The sequence below is a fragment of the Scardinius erythrophthalmus genome, assembly GCF_964197995.2.
Source record: "Scardinius erythrophthalmus genome assembly, chromosome: 4".
Lineage (NCBI taxonomy): Eukaryota > Metazoa > Chordata > Actinopteri > Cypriniformes > Leuciscidae > Scardinius > Scardinius erythrophthalmus.
Window position 1 is genome coordinate 57,934,116 of NC_138224.1, and position 17,982 is coordinate 57,952,097.

The window sequence follows — 17,982 nt, forward strand, 5'->3', positions numbered from 1 at the left end:
CACTGCTTAACCTAGTAAAAAAATATTGACTAATACAGCCTATTGTTATATTATCTGTGCGTATATATAGATTTTAATAGCTTGATGCTCTTTAAATATTGTGTTGCATTGTAAAAGTAAATCCTCGATCGTTCTCCATGGTTCTGACCAAAGAAGAGAGCTTTGGAATCTCCATTATGCATATACCTGGGCTGCATTTTCCGATAACATTGTCTCTTAGTGCGCTGCGATAACTTAACTAAAGGTATACTACCACTAAAGGTGTATCATTGCTAGGCGTCTTCAGGGCTATCATCCACTCGCGAGGCAGAGGCGCTGAGAGGCAGAGGCGCTGGCGCCCTCCAAGCAACGGCGCTGTTTTTGGTAAAACATGATTTTGACGACTTCATTAAGTTTTGTTTTATAGAAAACTCTTTTTAAAAGATTTTAGTTTTGTATAAATTGTATCTTAATTTTGATCAATGTTTTATCAATCAATTGCCCGTATTTATTAAATAAGAAGCAAATATATAGCAGACAAAATAAGGCGCCGGTACGCGATCACTGCATGTGAACTGGAGGGCGCCGAAACTCAACTTGTGCCTCACAGATTTGATAAATATAGGCTATATATTACAGAAAGCTTGAAATGTCTACTTTTAAACGAAAATATTCAAACCAAAATAAATAGGCTATACTCTCTGATTATGTAGGCTAATCCATATGAAATGTGCATTTCTCTCTGGCGTTCATGGCGAGTCCGCAATCTCCGCATTGTCAACTTCAACTTTGCAGCGACACAGAAAACACCAGTTTATTACTAAGCAATTAAATGTCTCCTTGCTAATTTAGACACATTCATAATCATTACTTTAACCGGTTCTTTGTGGCAAGCTTTAAGCGTGCGGCCATAGCGCTTATTCCTGTAGGCTAGCCTATTTAAGTAATTAATTTAATATAAAGGGGCGATTTGTCCACGAATGGCTTAAATGAACAACTAGTCGACAAGGGAAAAAATTAGTCGGAGGCAGCCCTTATTCCACATATTTTCGAACCAGCAGGCCATCTGGGTTGGGCGAGCGACCGTGAGCGGAGCGGAATATTCAGAGATGCGCTCTCCGCTCACGAGCTCTGATCGGAACAAACCCGAACCTTGCGCAGAAACATCAAAATAGACATTGCCAGCTTTTTAAAATTGTTTTTAAAACTAAACATTTAAACTATTTTAGTACAAATTATGAGTTTATATTGACGATTTTTTATAATTCTTGACAAAATTAGAAGTTTTATAGGCTAAAGTTATAGGCTATTAAGACGCTACGATGAGCATTATAGCTACTTTAAAAAAAATGCGGGTCAGGATGCGGGTCGGGTACAATATTTTCTTTTTCGTTTTTTGCGGTCCGAGTTGCGGGCGGGTTAGTTGAAAACGTCGGTCAGGTGCGGTTTGTTTATACATTGACCCGCGCATCTCTGGTAGGGACTACACTTCGCATGATTAAACAAATTCACGAGGCACCCAAAAGGCCATTTATTTGTAAAATAAAAAAACAACAACAATGACAGTAGTTTGATTTAGAAAATCCAAAATATAAAAGTTAAGAAATAAAATAAATAAATTGAACTGAAAAAGGAATAAATATAAAAATAAATCACAACATAAGGGCTGTAGAAGGCTGCAAGACACTTATCTCGTTGAAAAAAATGTCTACTGTAATAGCTCTTTTCATTTCAGAGAGTACTGAGGGATGAAGCAGGAGTTTTAAGTTCATTTATAAAATGAGGATTAAAAATCCTACATTTATGTGAGAGAAGAAGAAGGACTTTTATTTTGCCCTGGTGTGTGACGTCATAAGGCTGCGCCTCACTTCAGAGTGAAGAAAGGTTGGTGTTTTTACTTGTTTACAGTGTTTTAGTCGAGGCAGAGCGTTCTCTGTGTGTCATAGTTTCCAGAAACGGTGTAAAATGCATCACTAGATGTAAGACTGCAGTGCTGTATCTGAGGCTAGTGCTCGTGTTATTGTGTGAGTAAAGCTGCCCGCACATGTTGAGCGCGCCTCAGCTTGCGGTAAACAACAACACTATGGAGAAACTGGAGCTGAGGGATGGTCCATAAAAGTGGGGATTAAACTCCAACACCTGACTTGAAGCTCACGCAATCCCACTAATTTGATCCAGGTTTATCTAGTCTGGATAACTGCGTGCACGTGTGTGTGTGTGTGTGTGTGTGTGTGTGTGTGTGTGTGTGTGTTTGTTTGTTTGTTTGTGCTGTTTATGCGTCTGAGACACGGTGTTTTCCTCAGTGCAAAACTAATATTAAGGATGTTGGATAATTTGCGGTGAAGCTCATTGCACTATATAATGAGTGTATGTATATATATATATATATATATATATATATATATATATATATATATATATATATATAATATAATATATATATATAATAAATATAATATATGTTATAGTTTGTAAAATAAAAAAATTAACAGAATGAATTCAGGGAAGAAAATTTTCAAGAAACCAAATACAATCAAGATACAGAATATAGTTGTGGTTGTAGGACCCTATTTAATAATAAAGATGAGTTATATTTATTTAGACTGGTGGAGAAAGCACTAATCCGCAGTTTTAAATGATTGGCTAGGTTTAGTTTATACAGTACGCCATGGAGAGGAGAACACCACATCAAGAGCTAACACTCTGAAGAGATATGGGCAACTCTGAAATCAAAGAATATTACATAAAAATAAAGGAATACATATTTCACGAGTTGCCTTTTTTATATAACCCTCCTCCATTTTAATTCTAGTTATTTATTTTATTCATTTACTTTATTATTTGATATTTAAATAATATTACTTGAATAACTTGTTAGTAATTATGTGTCATTATAAGAGTTTGAGATAATTATGTGAATGTTTAATTTTACAAGTAAGTGTATTTATTTTATGATGTGAATAACTGTAAAGGCACTACTGTAATGGGGTAATCAAGTGTAGGCTAATATACTGTCAATTACTAAGCTTGGGTTCATCTTACCAGTTAAGATGTTGTCTGTGCTTTTGTAATTATTTATTTTAATTGTTTGATTTTAACGTATGCTTTAATAAGCTTTTTTTTAGATTGTAATGTTCTTCTAATAAACAAACCCTCTGTGACTGTGTTTGTAGTGTCCGCACACACACAGAGACGCTCGTGGCGCTCCTGGACTGAGGTGATCGTAGCGATGGCGTGTGTTAAAGAGGAGAGGGAGGAGGTGGAGATTGGAGACTCTGGGCATCACACCGGTCAGTCTCACTCTTTCTGCAGTGATGTGTGTTCACTCAGTTCCCGCTCACTCTTCGTCTTCTTCACTGGGAGCGGGAGACATATGTATATATATATATATATATATGATGGATAAATGGATTTATATGAGTTTATAACGCACCTCTCCATGACTGGACCATTCTTATCTTTCACTTTAAATAAAACGCTGACATTTTCACGCTTCTTCGGTCCAGTGATGGTCTGGAAACGTGACGATAGCAATGACTGACATTGGCACTGCGCTACACTGTAATGTAAGCTTCACCCATTGGGTGTTAGGCGGCACAATCCTGATTATGGCTGAAGACCAACACTTACTGTTAATGTTAGTTTATAGTGTTATTTCTGTGTGCATGTGCAGCATATGTTCACGATGTGCACAGTTGGCATATTCTCTACAAGGACAGGAATGCTTTGACTGATGCAGATGTCCCACAGATGTATACACGCACACACCGAGGGTCAGCTTCTGAATATGGGATACAGATAGCGTAGGAACCATATACTGACATACATACACATGGTTTTACCCATCAGTGTTATGATCTAAATGTATGACACTGGATGAACAGTAGTTAATTTTAATAAAAGTAGAGTCCTAACTCAAACAATCAGAATATGTACACTTGACTAGAGGTCGAGCGGTTCTGCTGATATATATCGGTGCCGATAGTTGATTGGTGGAACGATCATCGGTTATCGCCAGAATCCACAGCGGTATTTCCCCGAGGTGCGTCGAGGACTCTAACATTAGTAGCTCAAGCGCTTAAATAAAAAAACGCATCAGTGCCTGGGCGCACTGGCAACGGTTAACAGGTAAAGATGGAAAAATGCAGTTTTACAGATACTAGACACGTGACTTTCAAATGAAAGATTGGTATCAAAGAGCACACCCAGGTTCCTAACCGACGACGAAGACTTAACAGAGCAGCCATCGAGTGTTAGACAGTATTCTAGATTATTACGTGAGGAAGTTTTTTAGTAGGCCAAGAAGCAGCAAATATATTTATTAAGTATTTGGTTGGGTTCCTTCAACTGTCCATCCTATTAAAAATGGCTATGCTATATAAGATAATTTTAAAAAAGAGTATTGTATTTCGTCAGATTTTATAGTGTTGAACATATTCAAGCGCGAATGAGAATGCCAGGTGTGCAAAAAAAAAAATTATTCGAAAGTCAATTTTCAAATCGAATACCAACCCACCGGAGGAATATTCGGGTCCAGCCCTCACACACCAAATTCCATATAGAGGTATGAGGGATTTGTTTCTCTCTCTCTCTCTCTCTCTCTCTCTCTCTCACACAGATAGGCGCCTATCTTTAGCGAAGCGGCGCGGAGGGACGCTTCTGAAACGCGTCGTGGCTGTTGTAAACACAAGCATTGACTAGAGTGGGCGCGATCAGCTCCGGGAGCCGCGTCGCAGCCGTAACACGCCACAGAGTGAAAAATAAGGGGTTATAGTCAATAGCCTACGAATGGAATGTTATTATGTGTCATGAAACAACTTGCGAAAGGTCGGATTTGCTCCATCTTTTGATGATAAGTTTTGTTTAGAAAACCTTGAATCCATGTAAGACACAATGTTATTAGACACAATCCATGTCATTAGAATCAACGAACCCATGTCATTAGACACAACGTGAACACATGTAAAGGCCAGTGTTTATTTTTAATTTATTTATTTTCTTTTTTTTTTTGCGGTGATGACGGTGACGAGCTTAGACCCGCGGTAGGCGTCACGTGGCCGCGGTATTGCGGTAATGCGGTAACCGTCCCAGCCCTAGTTCATTCTAGTTCGGACGTCCTGCTGCAGACGCTTAGGCTGCATATTTAGCTCTACTTGGATGTCTTCTAACCTTGAATAGGCATGCAGTGAGTGTTTAAAGTGGCCTACAGTTTTTCAATGCGTCACTTACACTGCGCTAAGACAACAGTCCCTCGTGTACAATTAGCTGCAGTGTGTGCACGAAGCATCCTGAACTTGCCACGCCAAGTTGATCCATGGCCTTCTTCATGTTTGTTGCATTGTCCCGTAAAACTACATGGACTTTGTTTTTATTAATCTTCCGTTCACGCAACATCTCCTCAATGGCTGCCGTAATAGAATTCCCTGTGTGCAATCCACGAAACTCTCGGGCATACAACACAGCTTTTTTCAAACTAAAATCAGTCTATCCATTGTGCGGTCAGACTTAACATGAACATTGGACTCACGTCTGAGCTCCAGATGTCTGTTGTGAGACTAATCGCACCTACATTCTCCAAGAGTTTGGAGAGGAAATCGCAAACTTCGTTGTACATATGAGGGATTACCTTTTCCGTTGTATATTAGCGACTCTGCAAAGTATAGCGAGGCTCAAGATGCTCAATTAAGCGTCTAAACCCCACATTTTCTACCACCGAAAGGGGTTGGTCTTCCAGGACAATAAACTGAACTAGTTTCTCCATTATCAATTTCGCCTTGTTGCTGCATGGGGGGAGTTTCTCTCGACATTTTAATGATTCCAGCAATGTCTACTGTTCGGGCATTTTGCTCTTCTTTGCAGCCGTTGCTTGCAGATATTCCTGATGTTGTTCCGTGTGGTGTTTTTCCAAATGCTTAATTAAGTTTGTGGTGTTAAACCGACCAACAGCACTGCCACCCCTCGAAACATTTGCGTTGAAAATTTTGCATTCAACCGTTGGACTTTTTTCCTCTTGAAGGTTAAAATACGTCCACACCGCTGACATGGCTATTCTGTAAGTTAGCTAACTCTCATACTCATGCGACTATAATTGGCTACTATTGCAACAATGGAAATGCTAATATACAAGCATTTAGACGATGGTTTAAGCTAGAATTTCCCATGGTTTGTGTTGGATAGGTATCGGATCATTTTCGATCTAGCATTCTGGGCCAGTATCGGCACGATACCGATTCCGTGGATCGGATCAGGACATCCCTAATGATTAGAGAATGAGTAGGTCCTGACACGTGTTGTCTAACTCCAATAGAGTTCAGAATGTCTTTAAATGCCAGTCCCAATGCATCTTTTTTGTTATCTACATGTATATTAAAATCACCAACAATTAGTACTTTATCTGTAGTCAATACTAACTCTGATAGAAAATCAGCAAATTCTTTGATAAAGTCTGTATGGTGCCCTGGTGGCCTGTATACAGTAGCCAGCACAAATCTCAAATGTGATTTATCATTTACACTATATAGTGTTACATGAAACACCAACACTTGAAAAGAATTATATTTAAAACAAGACTTCTCAGTAATTCTGAAGATATTACTATAAATTACAGCAACACCACCCCCTTTGCGTTTCAGACGAGGCTCATGTTTATAACAGTAATCTTGCGGAGTGGACTCATTTAAAGTAATATAATCGTTTGGTTTTAACCAGGTTTCTGTCAGACACAGCATATCTAGGTTATTATCTGAAATCATATCGTTAACAACGAGTGCTTTTGAAGTAAGCGATCGAATATTCAGCCACCCAAGCTTTAGCATTTGCTCATCTGTAATATAGCTGTTTTTTATTTGTTGGACATCAATTAAATTTTTTCCAAATTCGGGGAACAGACACAGTCTCTATATGATGATATCTAGGTGAAAGAGGCTCTATGTGATGGGATTTATCTGACCTGGGTGACGCGAGGCCGCTAGCAGACAGTTGGTTTAGCCAGTCTGTCTGCTTCCTGACCTGAGCCCCAGATTGTCATGTTTGAGCTCTAAGACTATGAGCCATATTACTAGAGAGAAGAGCAGCACCATCCCAGGAGGGATGAATACCATCTCTTTTCAACAGGTCAGGTCTGCCCAAGCGTGCCGCACAAGCCCTGAAAAGTGAAGCCAAAACGTCTCGATCGCCCCCCAGTGACTGGTCCTAGTATAGGTCATAAGTCCCGCCTCCCTGTGTTATTCGACGGGACGTGAGACCAACTAAACAATTAAATTACACTTCAAATATCTTTTTTCCAAATGCGGTTTCTTTCATTTGCTGTCGTTTTTATCACGCTGATGTAAGTTCAAGTGTCTGTTTCAAAAATAAGTTGTTTTTTAGTTAGTTACGTGATGCGGTGGTGTAACGTCATGATTGACAGCTGTGATTGACAGGTTCTCTGAGCGAAGTAGTCACTGAAGCACCAACGGACATTTTTTTCGGGATCTTCGGAGGACTGAGGAGATTGTATTTAATTTATTTTAACAAGCCTCTTGTCGTACTGCAATCAATTTTTAAAAAAGTGTGCAGAATCCACTCTCCCTGAGTGTATTCTGCGAGAGTGAGGGCGGAGCGCTGATTTCGCGGCCTTACTTCCTGCTCGCTACTGTGCAGGTCTGGTCCCGAGATCGCTACTGCGCAGACTCAAGTTCCAATATGTCAGCGCCATATCGGGACTCTGGCGGCTTCAGTTCTCATCAATGGAAGAGAGCGAAGGGGCGTCGTCCATCTTTTTTTACAGTCTATGGGTCTGCCCCAAAAACTTTTCCAATTGTCTATGAATTCTATATTATTAAGCGGACACCACTTAGACAGCCAACCGTTAAGCGAACATAATCTACTAACTATCTCATCACTCCTGCGAACAGGAAGGGGGCCAGAGCAAATTACAGTGCTTGACATCGTACTTGCAAGTTCACACACCTCTTTAATATTAATTTTGGTGATCTCCGACTGGCGGAGTCGAACATCATTAGTGCCGACGTGAATAATGATCTTAGAGAATTTACGATTAGCATTAGCCAGCACTTTTAAATTTGCTTTGATGTCAGGCGCTCTGGCTCCCGGCAAACATGTGACTATGGTGGCTGGTGTCTCTATTTTCACGTTCCGTGTGATCGAATCACCAATAACTAGGGCACAATCAACAGGATTCTCAGTGGGTGTTTCACTGAGTGGGGAGAACCTGTTTGATGTTGTAATCCGAACGGAAGAGCGGTGTTTTGTCCCGCGACTACAGCGTCTCACCGTCACCCAGTTGCCCTGCTGCACGGGCTCTACTTCAGCCGGAACCGAACAATGTACAGAGTTCACTAAGCTAGTCGCATCCAAAGCAGTATCTAAAGCCCTTGCACTCTTACAATTAACCTCGATTAAAGTTTGGATGTGTGTCTTTTGTTCTGAAATCTTCTCCGCCAGCTTTACTATCTCCCTGCATTTATCACATGTAAATCCTGTGCTGACAGAGAAGGCGATGCTATACATGTTGCATGAGGTGCAGGTGACAATAAGAGGACAAGATGACATGACATGACTCACCGTGTATGTTGACTGATTCTCACCACAGTTTTTTGATGAACTCGTAAAAGGCGCGCTAGAGAATAAATAAATAAATAAATAAAGAGCGTTAGAAGAAGTTATAGAAGTTATATTTAGCAGTATAAATAACAAGGAATGATAGTAAATAATGAATAAAAACAGAAAGAAACGAAGCTTACAGACGCAAACCAATGCAACGCAGCAGCAGCAGGGCAGACAGGAGCAGACAGTGTACAGTACCAGTGTAAAGTACAGTGTACTTTGTATCCGTATTAAGCGTGTTCCTCTGAAAACATCCTTTTCACAGACTGATTATATTTCTACACATTAAATATTTTGTAAAATTATTGCAATGCCGTGTATGCTAGTCCAGTATAGAGATCAGCCAAAACAAAAACCATCCGGTTCTGTTTTTTTAGCCAGTCGACCAGTGCATCTTTATTTCAAAGCATAGAAGTTATAGAACAGGGGTGTCCAATCTTGTTCCTGGAGGGCCACTCTCCTGCAGAGTTTTTTTCTAACCCCAGTTAAACACGCGTAAACCAGCTGATCAATGTCTTCTGCCAACTTAAGAAACTTCCAGGCAGGTGTATTGGGCCAAGTTGGAGCAAAACATTGTAGGACACAGGCCCTCCAGAGCAGGTTTGGAAACCCCTGGTATATAGGATCAAGAATAGACGTTGGTTTTGATGCATTACATACCTATATGTTTTGATGTCTGTTGCCACTAATGCCATTAAAACTGGGGTTAACATTTTGTTTTTATTTCTTTTTTCACCTTAGACCTAATGGCACTGAAAGAGGAGATGGAAGTACTCAATGAAATTGAAGAGAAATATCAGTATGAGAATCTTCTTGGTTTCATAATTGGAGAAAAATCTTTCAGTTGTTCACAGCCTGAAAAGACTTCCATGCGAAACACAGCTCAAAATGCAAGAACAAGAAGTTATTTAACTTGTTTTAAGTTAGGAACGAATTTCAATCAACATGGAAAACCTGAAGTCATGAGAACTGGAAAGAGGCAATTCACCTGCCATCAATGTGGATTAAGATTCACTCTAAAAGGAAGCTGGAACAGGCACATGAGAATTCACACCGGAGAAAAGCCTTACACATGCCGCCAATGTGGAGAGAGTTTTGCTCTACATAGAAACCTTAAAATCCACATGAGAACTCACACTGGGGAGAAGCCTTTCACCTGCCTTCAGTGTGGAAAGAGTTTCAGTAATCAGAGAAACCTTGAAGTCCATATGAGAATTCACACTGGAGAGAAGCCTTACTCCTGCCTTCAGTGTGGAAAGAGTTTCAGTAATCAGGGAAGCCTTAACGTTCACATGAGAATCCACAGTGGAGAGAAGCCGCACTCCTGCCTTCAGTGTGGAAAGAGTTTCAGTAATCAGGGAAGTCTTAAAGTTCACATGAGAATCCACACTGGAGAGAAGCCTTACACATGCCCTCAGTGTGGAAAGAGTTTCGCTCAAAAAGTACGCTTTGAAGCCCACATAAGAATTCACACTGGAGAGAAGCCGTTCACCTGCCAACAGTGTGGAAAGAGTTTCGGTCAACATCGAACCTGGACAGACCACATGAGAATTCACACAGGAGAGAAGCCTTTCACCTGCCAACAATGTGGAAGAAGTTTCACACAAAAGGGAACTTTTAACAGGCATATGAGAGTTCACACCGGAGAAAAACCTTACTCCTGCCAACTGTGTGGAAAGAGTTTCTGTCAACGACGATCCGTGAAGAGCCACATGAGAATTCACACAGGAGAGAAGCCTTACACATGCCAACAGTGTGGAAGAAGTTTCACACAAAAAGGAACCTTTAACAGGCATATGAGAGTTCATACCGGAGAAAAGCCTTACTCCTGCCAACTGTGTGGAAAGAGTTTCTGTCAACGACGATCCATAAAGAACCACATGAGAGTTCACACCGGAGAAAAGCCTTACACATGCCAACAGTGTGGAAAGAGTTTCTGTCAACTTCGAACCATAAAGAACCACATGAGAGTTCACACTGGAGAGAAGCCTTACACATGCCCTCAGTGTGGACAGTGTTTCGCTCAAAAAGTACGCTTTGAAGCCCACATAAGAATTCACACAGGAGAGAAGCCGTTCACCTGCCAACAGTGTGGAAAGAGTTTCGGTCAACATCAAACTTTGAAAGACCACATGAGAGTTCACACTGGAGAAAAGCCTTTCACCTGCCAACAGTGTGGAAAGAGTTTCAATCAACTTCGAACCTGGAAAGACCACATGAGAATTCACACTGGAGAGAAGCCGTTCACCTGCCCACAATGTGGAAGAAGTTTCACACAAAAAGGAACCTTTAACAGGCATATTAGAGTTCACACCGGAGAGAAGCCGTTCACCTGCCAACAGTGTGGAAAGAGTTTCTGTCAACGACGATCCATAAAGAACCACATGAGAGTTCACAGTGGAGAGAAGCCTTACACCTGCCAACAGTGTGGAAAGAGTTTCTATCAACCTAAAACCATAAAGAACCACATGAGAATTCACACTGGAGAGAAGCCTTTTACCTGCCAACAGTGTGGAGAGAGTTTCTATCAACATCGAACCTTAAAGAACCACATGAGAGTTCACAGTGTAGAGAAGCCTTTCACCTGCCAGCTGTGTGCAAAAAGTTTCACTCAAAAGGTACACTTTGAAGCCCACATAAGAATTCACACTGGAGAGAAGCCGTTCACCTGCCAACAGTGTGGAAAGAGTTTCTATCAACGTCAAACCTTAGAAAACCATACAAGAATTCACACTGGAGAGAAGCCATTCACCTGCCAACAATGTGGAAAAAGTTTCATTCAAAAAGGAACCTTTAACAGGCACGTGAGAGTTCACACGGAAGAAAAGCCTTACACCTGCCCACAGTGTGGAAAGAGTTTCTGTGAACGTCAAACAATAAAAGACCACATGAGGATTCACACAGGAGAGAAGCCTTTCCCCTGCCAACAGTGTGAAAAGAGTTTCAATCATGATAGAAACTTGAAAGCCCACATGATAGTTCACACTGGGGAGAAGCCTTACACCTGCCTTCCGTGTGGAAAGCGTTTCAGTAGTCAGAGAAACCTTGAAGTCCACACGAGGATTCACACTGGAGAAAGGCCATTCACCTGCCAACAGTGTGGAAAAAGTTTCGGTCAACATCGAACCTGGACAGACCACATGAGAATTCACACCGGAGAAAAGCCTTATACCTGCCAACAATGTGGAAGAAGTTTCACTCAAAAAGGAACCTTTAACAGGCACATGAGAGTTCACACCGGAGAAAAGCCGTTCACCTGCCCACAGTGTGGAAAGAATTTCTGTCAACAACGATCCATGAAGAACCACATGAGAATTCACATCAGGGAGGTGAACGGCTTGTTCACTTGCTAATAGTGTACAAAATCAGTTTCGATCAATGTAAAAATCTTATAAGATCACATGAGAGTATACACAGGTGAGAAGCCTTTCACCTGCCTTCAGTGTGGAAAGAGTTTCAGTAATCAGAGAAACCTTGAAGTCCATATGAGAATTCACACTGGAGAGAAGCCTTACTCCTGCCTTCAGTGTGGAAAGAGTTTCAATAAGAATGACAACCTTAAAATCCATATGAAAATTTACACTTGAGAAAAGCCGTCCACCTGCCAACAGTGTGGAAAGAGTTTCTGTGAACGTCAAACAATGACCACATGAGGATTCACAATGGAGAGAAGCCTTACACCTGCCTTCCGTGTGGAAAGCGTTTCAGTAGTCAGAGAAACCTTGAAGTCCACATGAGAGTCCACACTGGAGAAAAGCCTTACACCTGCCAACAGTGTGGAAGAAGTTTCGGTCAACATCAAACCTGGACAGACCACATGAGAGTTCACAGTGGAGAAAAGCCTTACACCTGCCAACAGTGTGGAAGGAGTTTCTGTCAACGATGATCCATAAAGAACCACACAAGAATTCACACTGAAGAGAAGCCGTCCACCTGCTAATAGTGTGGAAAGAGTTTCTATCAACTTCAAACTTTAGAAAACCTTACAAGAATTCACTCTGCGGAAAAGCCTTAAACCTGCCAACAGTGTGGAAGAAGTTGGCTCAACATTGAAACCTTCATAGAAAACTAACTTTAGCTGGACAATAACTTTATTCTAGAGCTGCTGTCAAGTCAAAACAATCTCTGTTACTTTGATTTCCAATTATTACTTTAAAGCTGCTTTGAAACAATCTATATTGGTAAAAGCGCTATATAAATGAAGGTGACTTGACTTCAAGTCCACACAAGAATTCACACTGAAGAGAGTCTCTTCACCTGCTAACAATGTACAAAATGTTTCAACCAAAAAGGTCTCTTGGGTCCGAGGAGGTTTTTGGGACCTGAAGGTGTTTTGACATCCCCTGACATTTGTGCTTATTTCAGTTACTTATAATTTAACTGTCACAATAATGTGTAAAAGTTTATCTTTGGCTACGTTCACACTGTGAGATTAATGCTCAATTCCTCAGATGCTCAGATTTCTGTGTATAGCTGTTCTCATTGTTTTAAATGTGGCCAATGTCAGATTTCCAGTGTGAACAGATCAAGGTTCTGAACTGACCTGCATGCGCAAAAGAACGATTCAAACAGGGTTGCCAGGTTTTCACAACAAAATCCACCCAATTTCTTCTCAAAAGTAGCCCAATCGCATTCCCGGGATGGGGAAACCACGGACTTGGCAACACTGGTAGACGTCATACGGAAGTAAACACGGAGGACATTAACACTAGAACTACCAAGGCAGTAATTTTTAAATTTTGCAATGTAATAATTTTGTTGAAATAAAACCCATTTAACTAAAGTACCCTGACTTTTCTTAAATGTGTGTATATTTTATTTTAGGTCAAATCGACTCTATGCATAACAGACGGTGTATCATTTCAGAGTTTGATACTTTTTCCCGCCGTTGAAGGTACACATCACTGTTGTCTAGCAACTTTTTAGGGCCCAAGCCCCAAAGGGGCTGTAGCCCCTATTGTATACATTATTCTCTTTAGAAAGGGTTAGGGTTATAGTTCTGAGAACAGGGAACAAGACACTGCGTTGATGACACTTTGGGGTATACCTCTGAGGTCAACCGGTGCTTGAAATGCTTATCCAATTACTGCAATCGTCCGGTGACAGCCTATGATGTCACTATTAGTGCGACCCAGAAATATACTGTGGGGAGAACAAGTATTTGATACACTGCCAATTTTGCAGGTTTTCCCAATTATAAAGCATATAGAAGTCTGTATTTTTTTATCATAGGTACTCTTCAACTGTGAGTGACGGAATCTAAAACAAAAATCCAGAAAATCACATTGTATGATTTTTACAGACCTTCTCCAGATCCTTCAGGTTTCGGGGCTGTCGCTGGGAAATACGGACTTTCAGCTCCCTCCAAAGATTTTCTATTGGGTTCAGGTCCGGAGACTTGCTAGGCCACTCCAGGACCTTGAGATGCTTCTTACGGAGCCACTCCTTAGTTGCCCTGGCTGTGTGTTTCGGGTCATTGTCATGCTGGAAGACCAAGCCACGACCCATCTTCAATGCTCTTACTGAGGGAAGGGGGTTGTTGGCCAAGATCTCGCGATACATGGCCCCGTCCATCCTCCCCTCAATACGGTGCAGTCAGGGACGGCTCTAGCCCTTTGGTTGCCCTAGGCAAGATTGAGTTTTTGCGCCCCCCCCCCGCTCTTTATAAGAAAATAAGAAAATTGATAAGTGTCAAGCCTTTATTTGTTATAATTTTGATGATTATGGCTTACAGCTTATGAAAACCCCAAATTCAAAATCACAGAAAATTAGAATTGATATTTATTGATATGTCATAAGCTGTAAGCCATAACAAAGTCTTGAAATATCTCACTTTGCATGTAATGAGTCTATATAATATATTAGTTTCACCTTATAAGTTGAATAATTGAAATAAATGAACTTTTGCACGATATTCAAATTTTTCGAGTTTCACCTGTAGTCACTCCAACACTTCAACAAGCAAAATATTACTTAAATGATACACTCTAATAAATTGCACATACAAAAATGCTACAAAGAATGTTCATATAGTCACTCCAACACTTCAACAAGCAAATTATGACTTGAAGAATCAACTGTAAATTGTTTATACACAAATTCTACAAAAAATGTTCAAGGATATTTACCAAATTGGATTAATTTAAGCAAATTATGATCATTAAACTGGTTTAACTATACCTTCTACAAACAAATGTGCTATTATGGATAATGTATGTACCACTACAAAATTAAAATATTTAAGTTCTTTTAGTTCTATCTCAAATAATAAAATATTAACAGTTGTTTCTGCCATTTCTATTCACCTTCAAAGTAACTATAGCTAGCAAACTATAGCTTAGTGACAGCAATGAAACGTCCAATATTAGGTGATGTAGGCTACAATACTAAGTAAATTTATTTCATTGGACACCTTAATAGCTAAGATGAGAAGACTTACTCTATACTGAGCTTTAATGTTTATCTTCTTCCTTTCTCCATTTTCGTCCCTGTGCATCAGAGGTTTAGACCGCTTCATTTTCGATCAATGCACCAGCAGCTGAGCACTTCCCTAAAGTAACGTAACGCAACCCTCCCGCCCCCCGCCAATCCAGAAATGATCGACAAAAATCATAAATTCAATCTAATAATCAGGTTGACAAGTAATTAAACGTGTGGTTCAGGGGGCGCCCTTTGCCCTTTGATCATGTTTAATAAACATGTTTTATTTCGCTTTTCGTTCTAATTTTATGATTAATATGGAAAGTAGATAGGGCGACACTAGAGTGCGTCCGCGCCCCCAACACATTTGTCGCCCTAGGCAACCGCCTAGTTCGCCTATAGCAATCGCCGGCCCTTGGTGCAGTTGTCCTGTCCCCTTTGCAGAAAAGCATCCCCAAAGAATGATGTTTCCACCTCCATACTTCATGGTTAGGATGGTGTTCTTGGGGTTGTACTCATCCTTCTTCTTCCTCCAAACACGGCGAGTGGAGTTTAGACCAAAAAGCTCTATTTCTGTCTCATCAGACCACATGACCTTCTCCCATTCCTCCTCTGGATCATCCAGATGGTCATTGGCAAACTTCAGACGGGCCTGGACATGCGCTGGCTTGAGCAGGGGGACCTTGCGTGCACTGCAGGATTTTAATCCATGACAGCGTAGTGTTACTAATGGTTTTCTTTGAGACTGTGGTCCCAGCTCTCTTCAGGTCATGACCAGGTCCTGCCGTGTAGTTCTGGGCTGATCCCTCACCTTCCTCATGATCATTGATGCCCCACGAGGTGAGATCTTGCATGGTGCCCCAGACCGAGGGAGATTGACCGTCATCTTGAACTTCTTCCATTTTCTAATAATTGCGCCAACAGTTGTTGCCTTCTCACCGAGCTGCTTGCCTATTGTCCTGTAGCCCATCCCAGCCTTGTTCAGGTCTACAATTTTATCCCTGATGTCCTTACACAGCTCTCTGGTCTCGGCCATTGTGGAGAGGTTGGAGTCTGTTTGATTGTGTGTGTGAACGAGTTCAAAGAGGTGCAGTTAATACAGGTAATGAGTGGAGAACAGGAGGGCTTCTTAAAGAAAAACTAACAGGTCTGTGAGAGCCGGAATTCTTACTGGTTGGTAGGTGATCAAATACTTATGTCATGCAATAAAATGCAAATTAATTATTTAAAAATCATACAATGTGATTTTCTGAATTTTTATTTTCCGTCTCTCACAGTTGAAGAGTACCTATGATACAAATTACAGACCTCTACATGCTTTGTAAGTGGGATATCCTGCAAAATCAGCAGTGTATCAAATACTTGTTCTCCCCACTGTATAAGGAGCGCCTAGAGAACGTGTCATCCTCTTTTCGTCTTCAGGGACTGTTTTGTTTGTACATTTCAACCTGAAAACTTCAAAAGGTAACCTTGCCTTGTGAAAACACTTCAGGAAGTGTGTGGATCCGTATCTAAGATATTGACACTTGATGACACACAACTTTTGTGTTTACTGTTTTGGCTCATAGCAAGCACGATCAGTTCTTGAGGGAACTGCTTGTGCCAACTATGAGTTTTTCCCTTGAGAAAACTCCACTCTCGCCTGCCCACTTCTCAAGGGACGAGGGACAGGCATCTGTGCCAGGCGATTCAGGCCCCGCTCATGCTGAGGCAGAGCAGAGACGGGAATCGTGGAGTTTCAGAGGGAGCTCGCAGAGGAGTTTGAGAGAGGTGGTAATCTCTCACGCCCCTCTGAGCTGCCAGGTGATGTGTTGTCACTAGCGTCCTCTGATCCGGCAGCGAGTGCTCTGCAAGCAGCCCAAGAGAGCGGGAGATGCTGATGAGGGTGAAGAGAATGTACAACCCGAACCCTCACAGCCACCCTGCCCCCCGTATGTTGAATTGTTGAGCGCTATGGAGCGTTATGACGACCGGTTTCTTTACAGCCATAACACTCCAGCTCCCGTGAGCCGTCCATTCCTGCCCGGTCTGCACAATGAGATCAAAAAGGGATGTAAGAACTCGTGTTCAGCGCGCATCGATCGCCATCAGCGAACAAGCTACACTGATGATAATGGCATGCGCGAACATGGGTATGTGCTCCAGTCCTGCCTTTGTTTTAAGCCACTAAAAATGACATTGCAATTAATGCAATTATTGGCAGGGCATATGAGGTGGCGGGTCTGGCTGCTCACAATGGCTGTGTTGTAAGCATACCAGGCTGATCGGCTGAAAGATGTGGGACAAAGTCAGGGTCTTTCCCCTGACGCAGTGAAAATGAGCTGCGCTGCACCACAGATTTAGCTCTCCGGGCCACCAAACAAACAGCCGCTGCAAAAGTTTTCTCTAACCAGTTGATGATCTTCTCATGTCTAGAAGCAGAAGTGGAGTGGCTTCTGTCACTGCCATCTGTGGTCTGTGACTGGAGGAGTTAGAGCGGGATATCTTCAACGTTCCCCATCACAGTGATCTCCAGAAGAACAGCACTCCCTCCCTCGTGAGATGTTGCTTAGCAAGAAACTAGCCCATGCAGTTAAAGAAATGCAACCTCGTGGGTTTTTTTTTTTTTTGCAACCTCGTGCTCATCAGCGTGGTGTTAGCTAGTACATTTCAGTTTTGCAAGTCTATTGTATCATGACATGCTAAATAAATAAATGGATAGCTAGTACTTTATTTTGGATATAAATTTTGTATATAACAGATCAAAAGATATATATTTTTTCTTGTTATCATGTAAAAAGCAATCAAATTTTTTTGTTACTCTGCAGATTCAAGTTTAAAGCGAGGCTAATCAAGATTATCTGGAAATGTAAGTATTGCATATTTGCTTGTGACAAAAGGGGATACTTGTTAAAACATTACAGACTTAAACATGGTAGCTATGCAAGAAGCCAGCCTTTTCCATGTTTATATCAAGAATGTTTATGCAGTTTTAAG

The 17,982-nt window shown here is 41.2% G+C and overlaps 1 protein-coding gene across 1 annotated transcript; it reads left to right on the forward strand.

Moving 5' to 3' along the window:
- Positions 1 to 1,839: 1,839 nt before the first annotated feature.
- Positions 1,840 to 13,365, forward strand: LOC308689829 (uncharacterized protein). The gene is made up of 3 exons (XM_081363862.1): positions 1,840 to 1,863; positions 3,153 to 3,269; positions 9,328 to 13,365. Exons 2-3 carry the CDS (start codon positions 3,209 to 3,211, stop codon positions 11,937 to 11,939), a joined length of 2,673 nt encoding a protein of 890 aa, XP_081219988.1. The 5' UTR covers positions 1,840 to 1,863; positions 3,153 to 3,208; the 3' UTR covers positions 11,940 to 13,365.
- Positions 13,366 to 17,982: the final 4,617 nt, after the last annotated feature.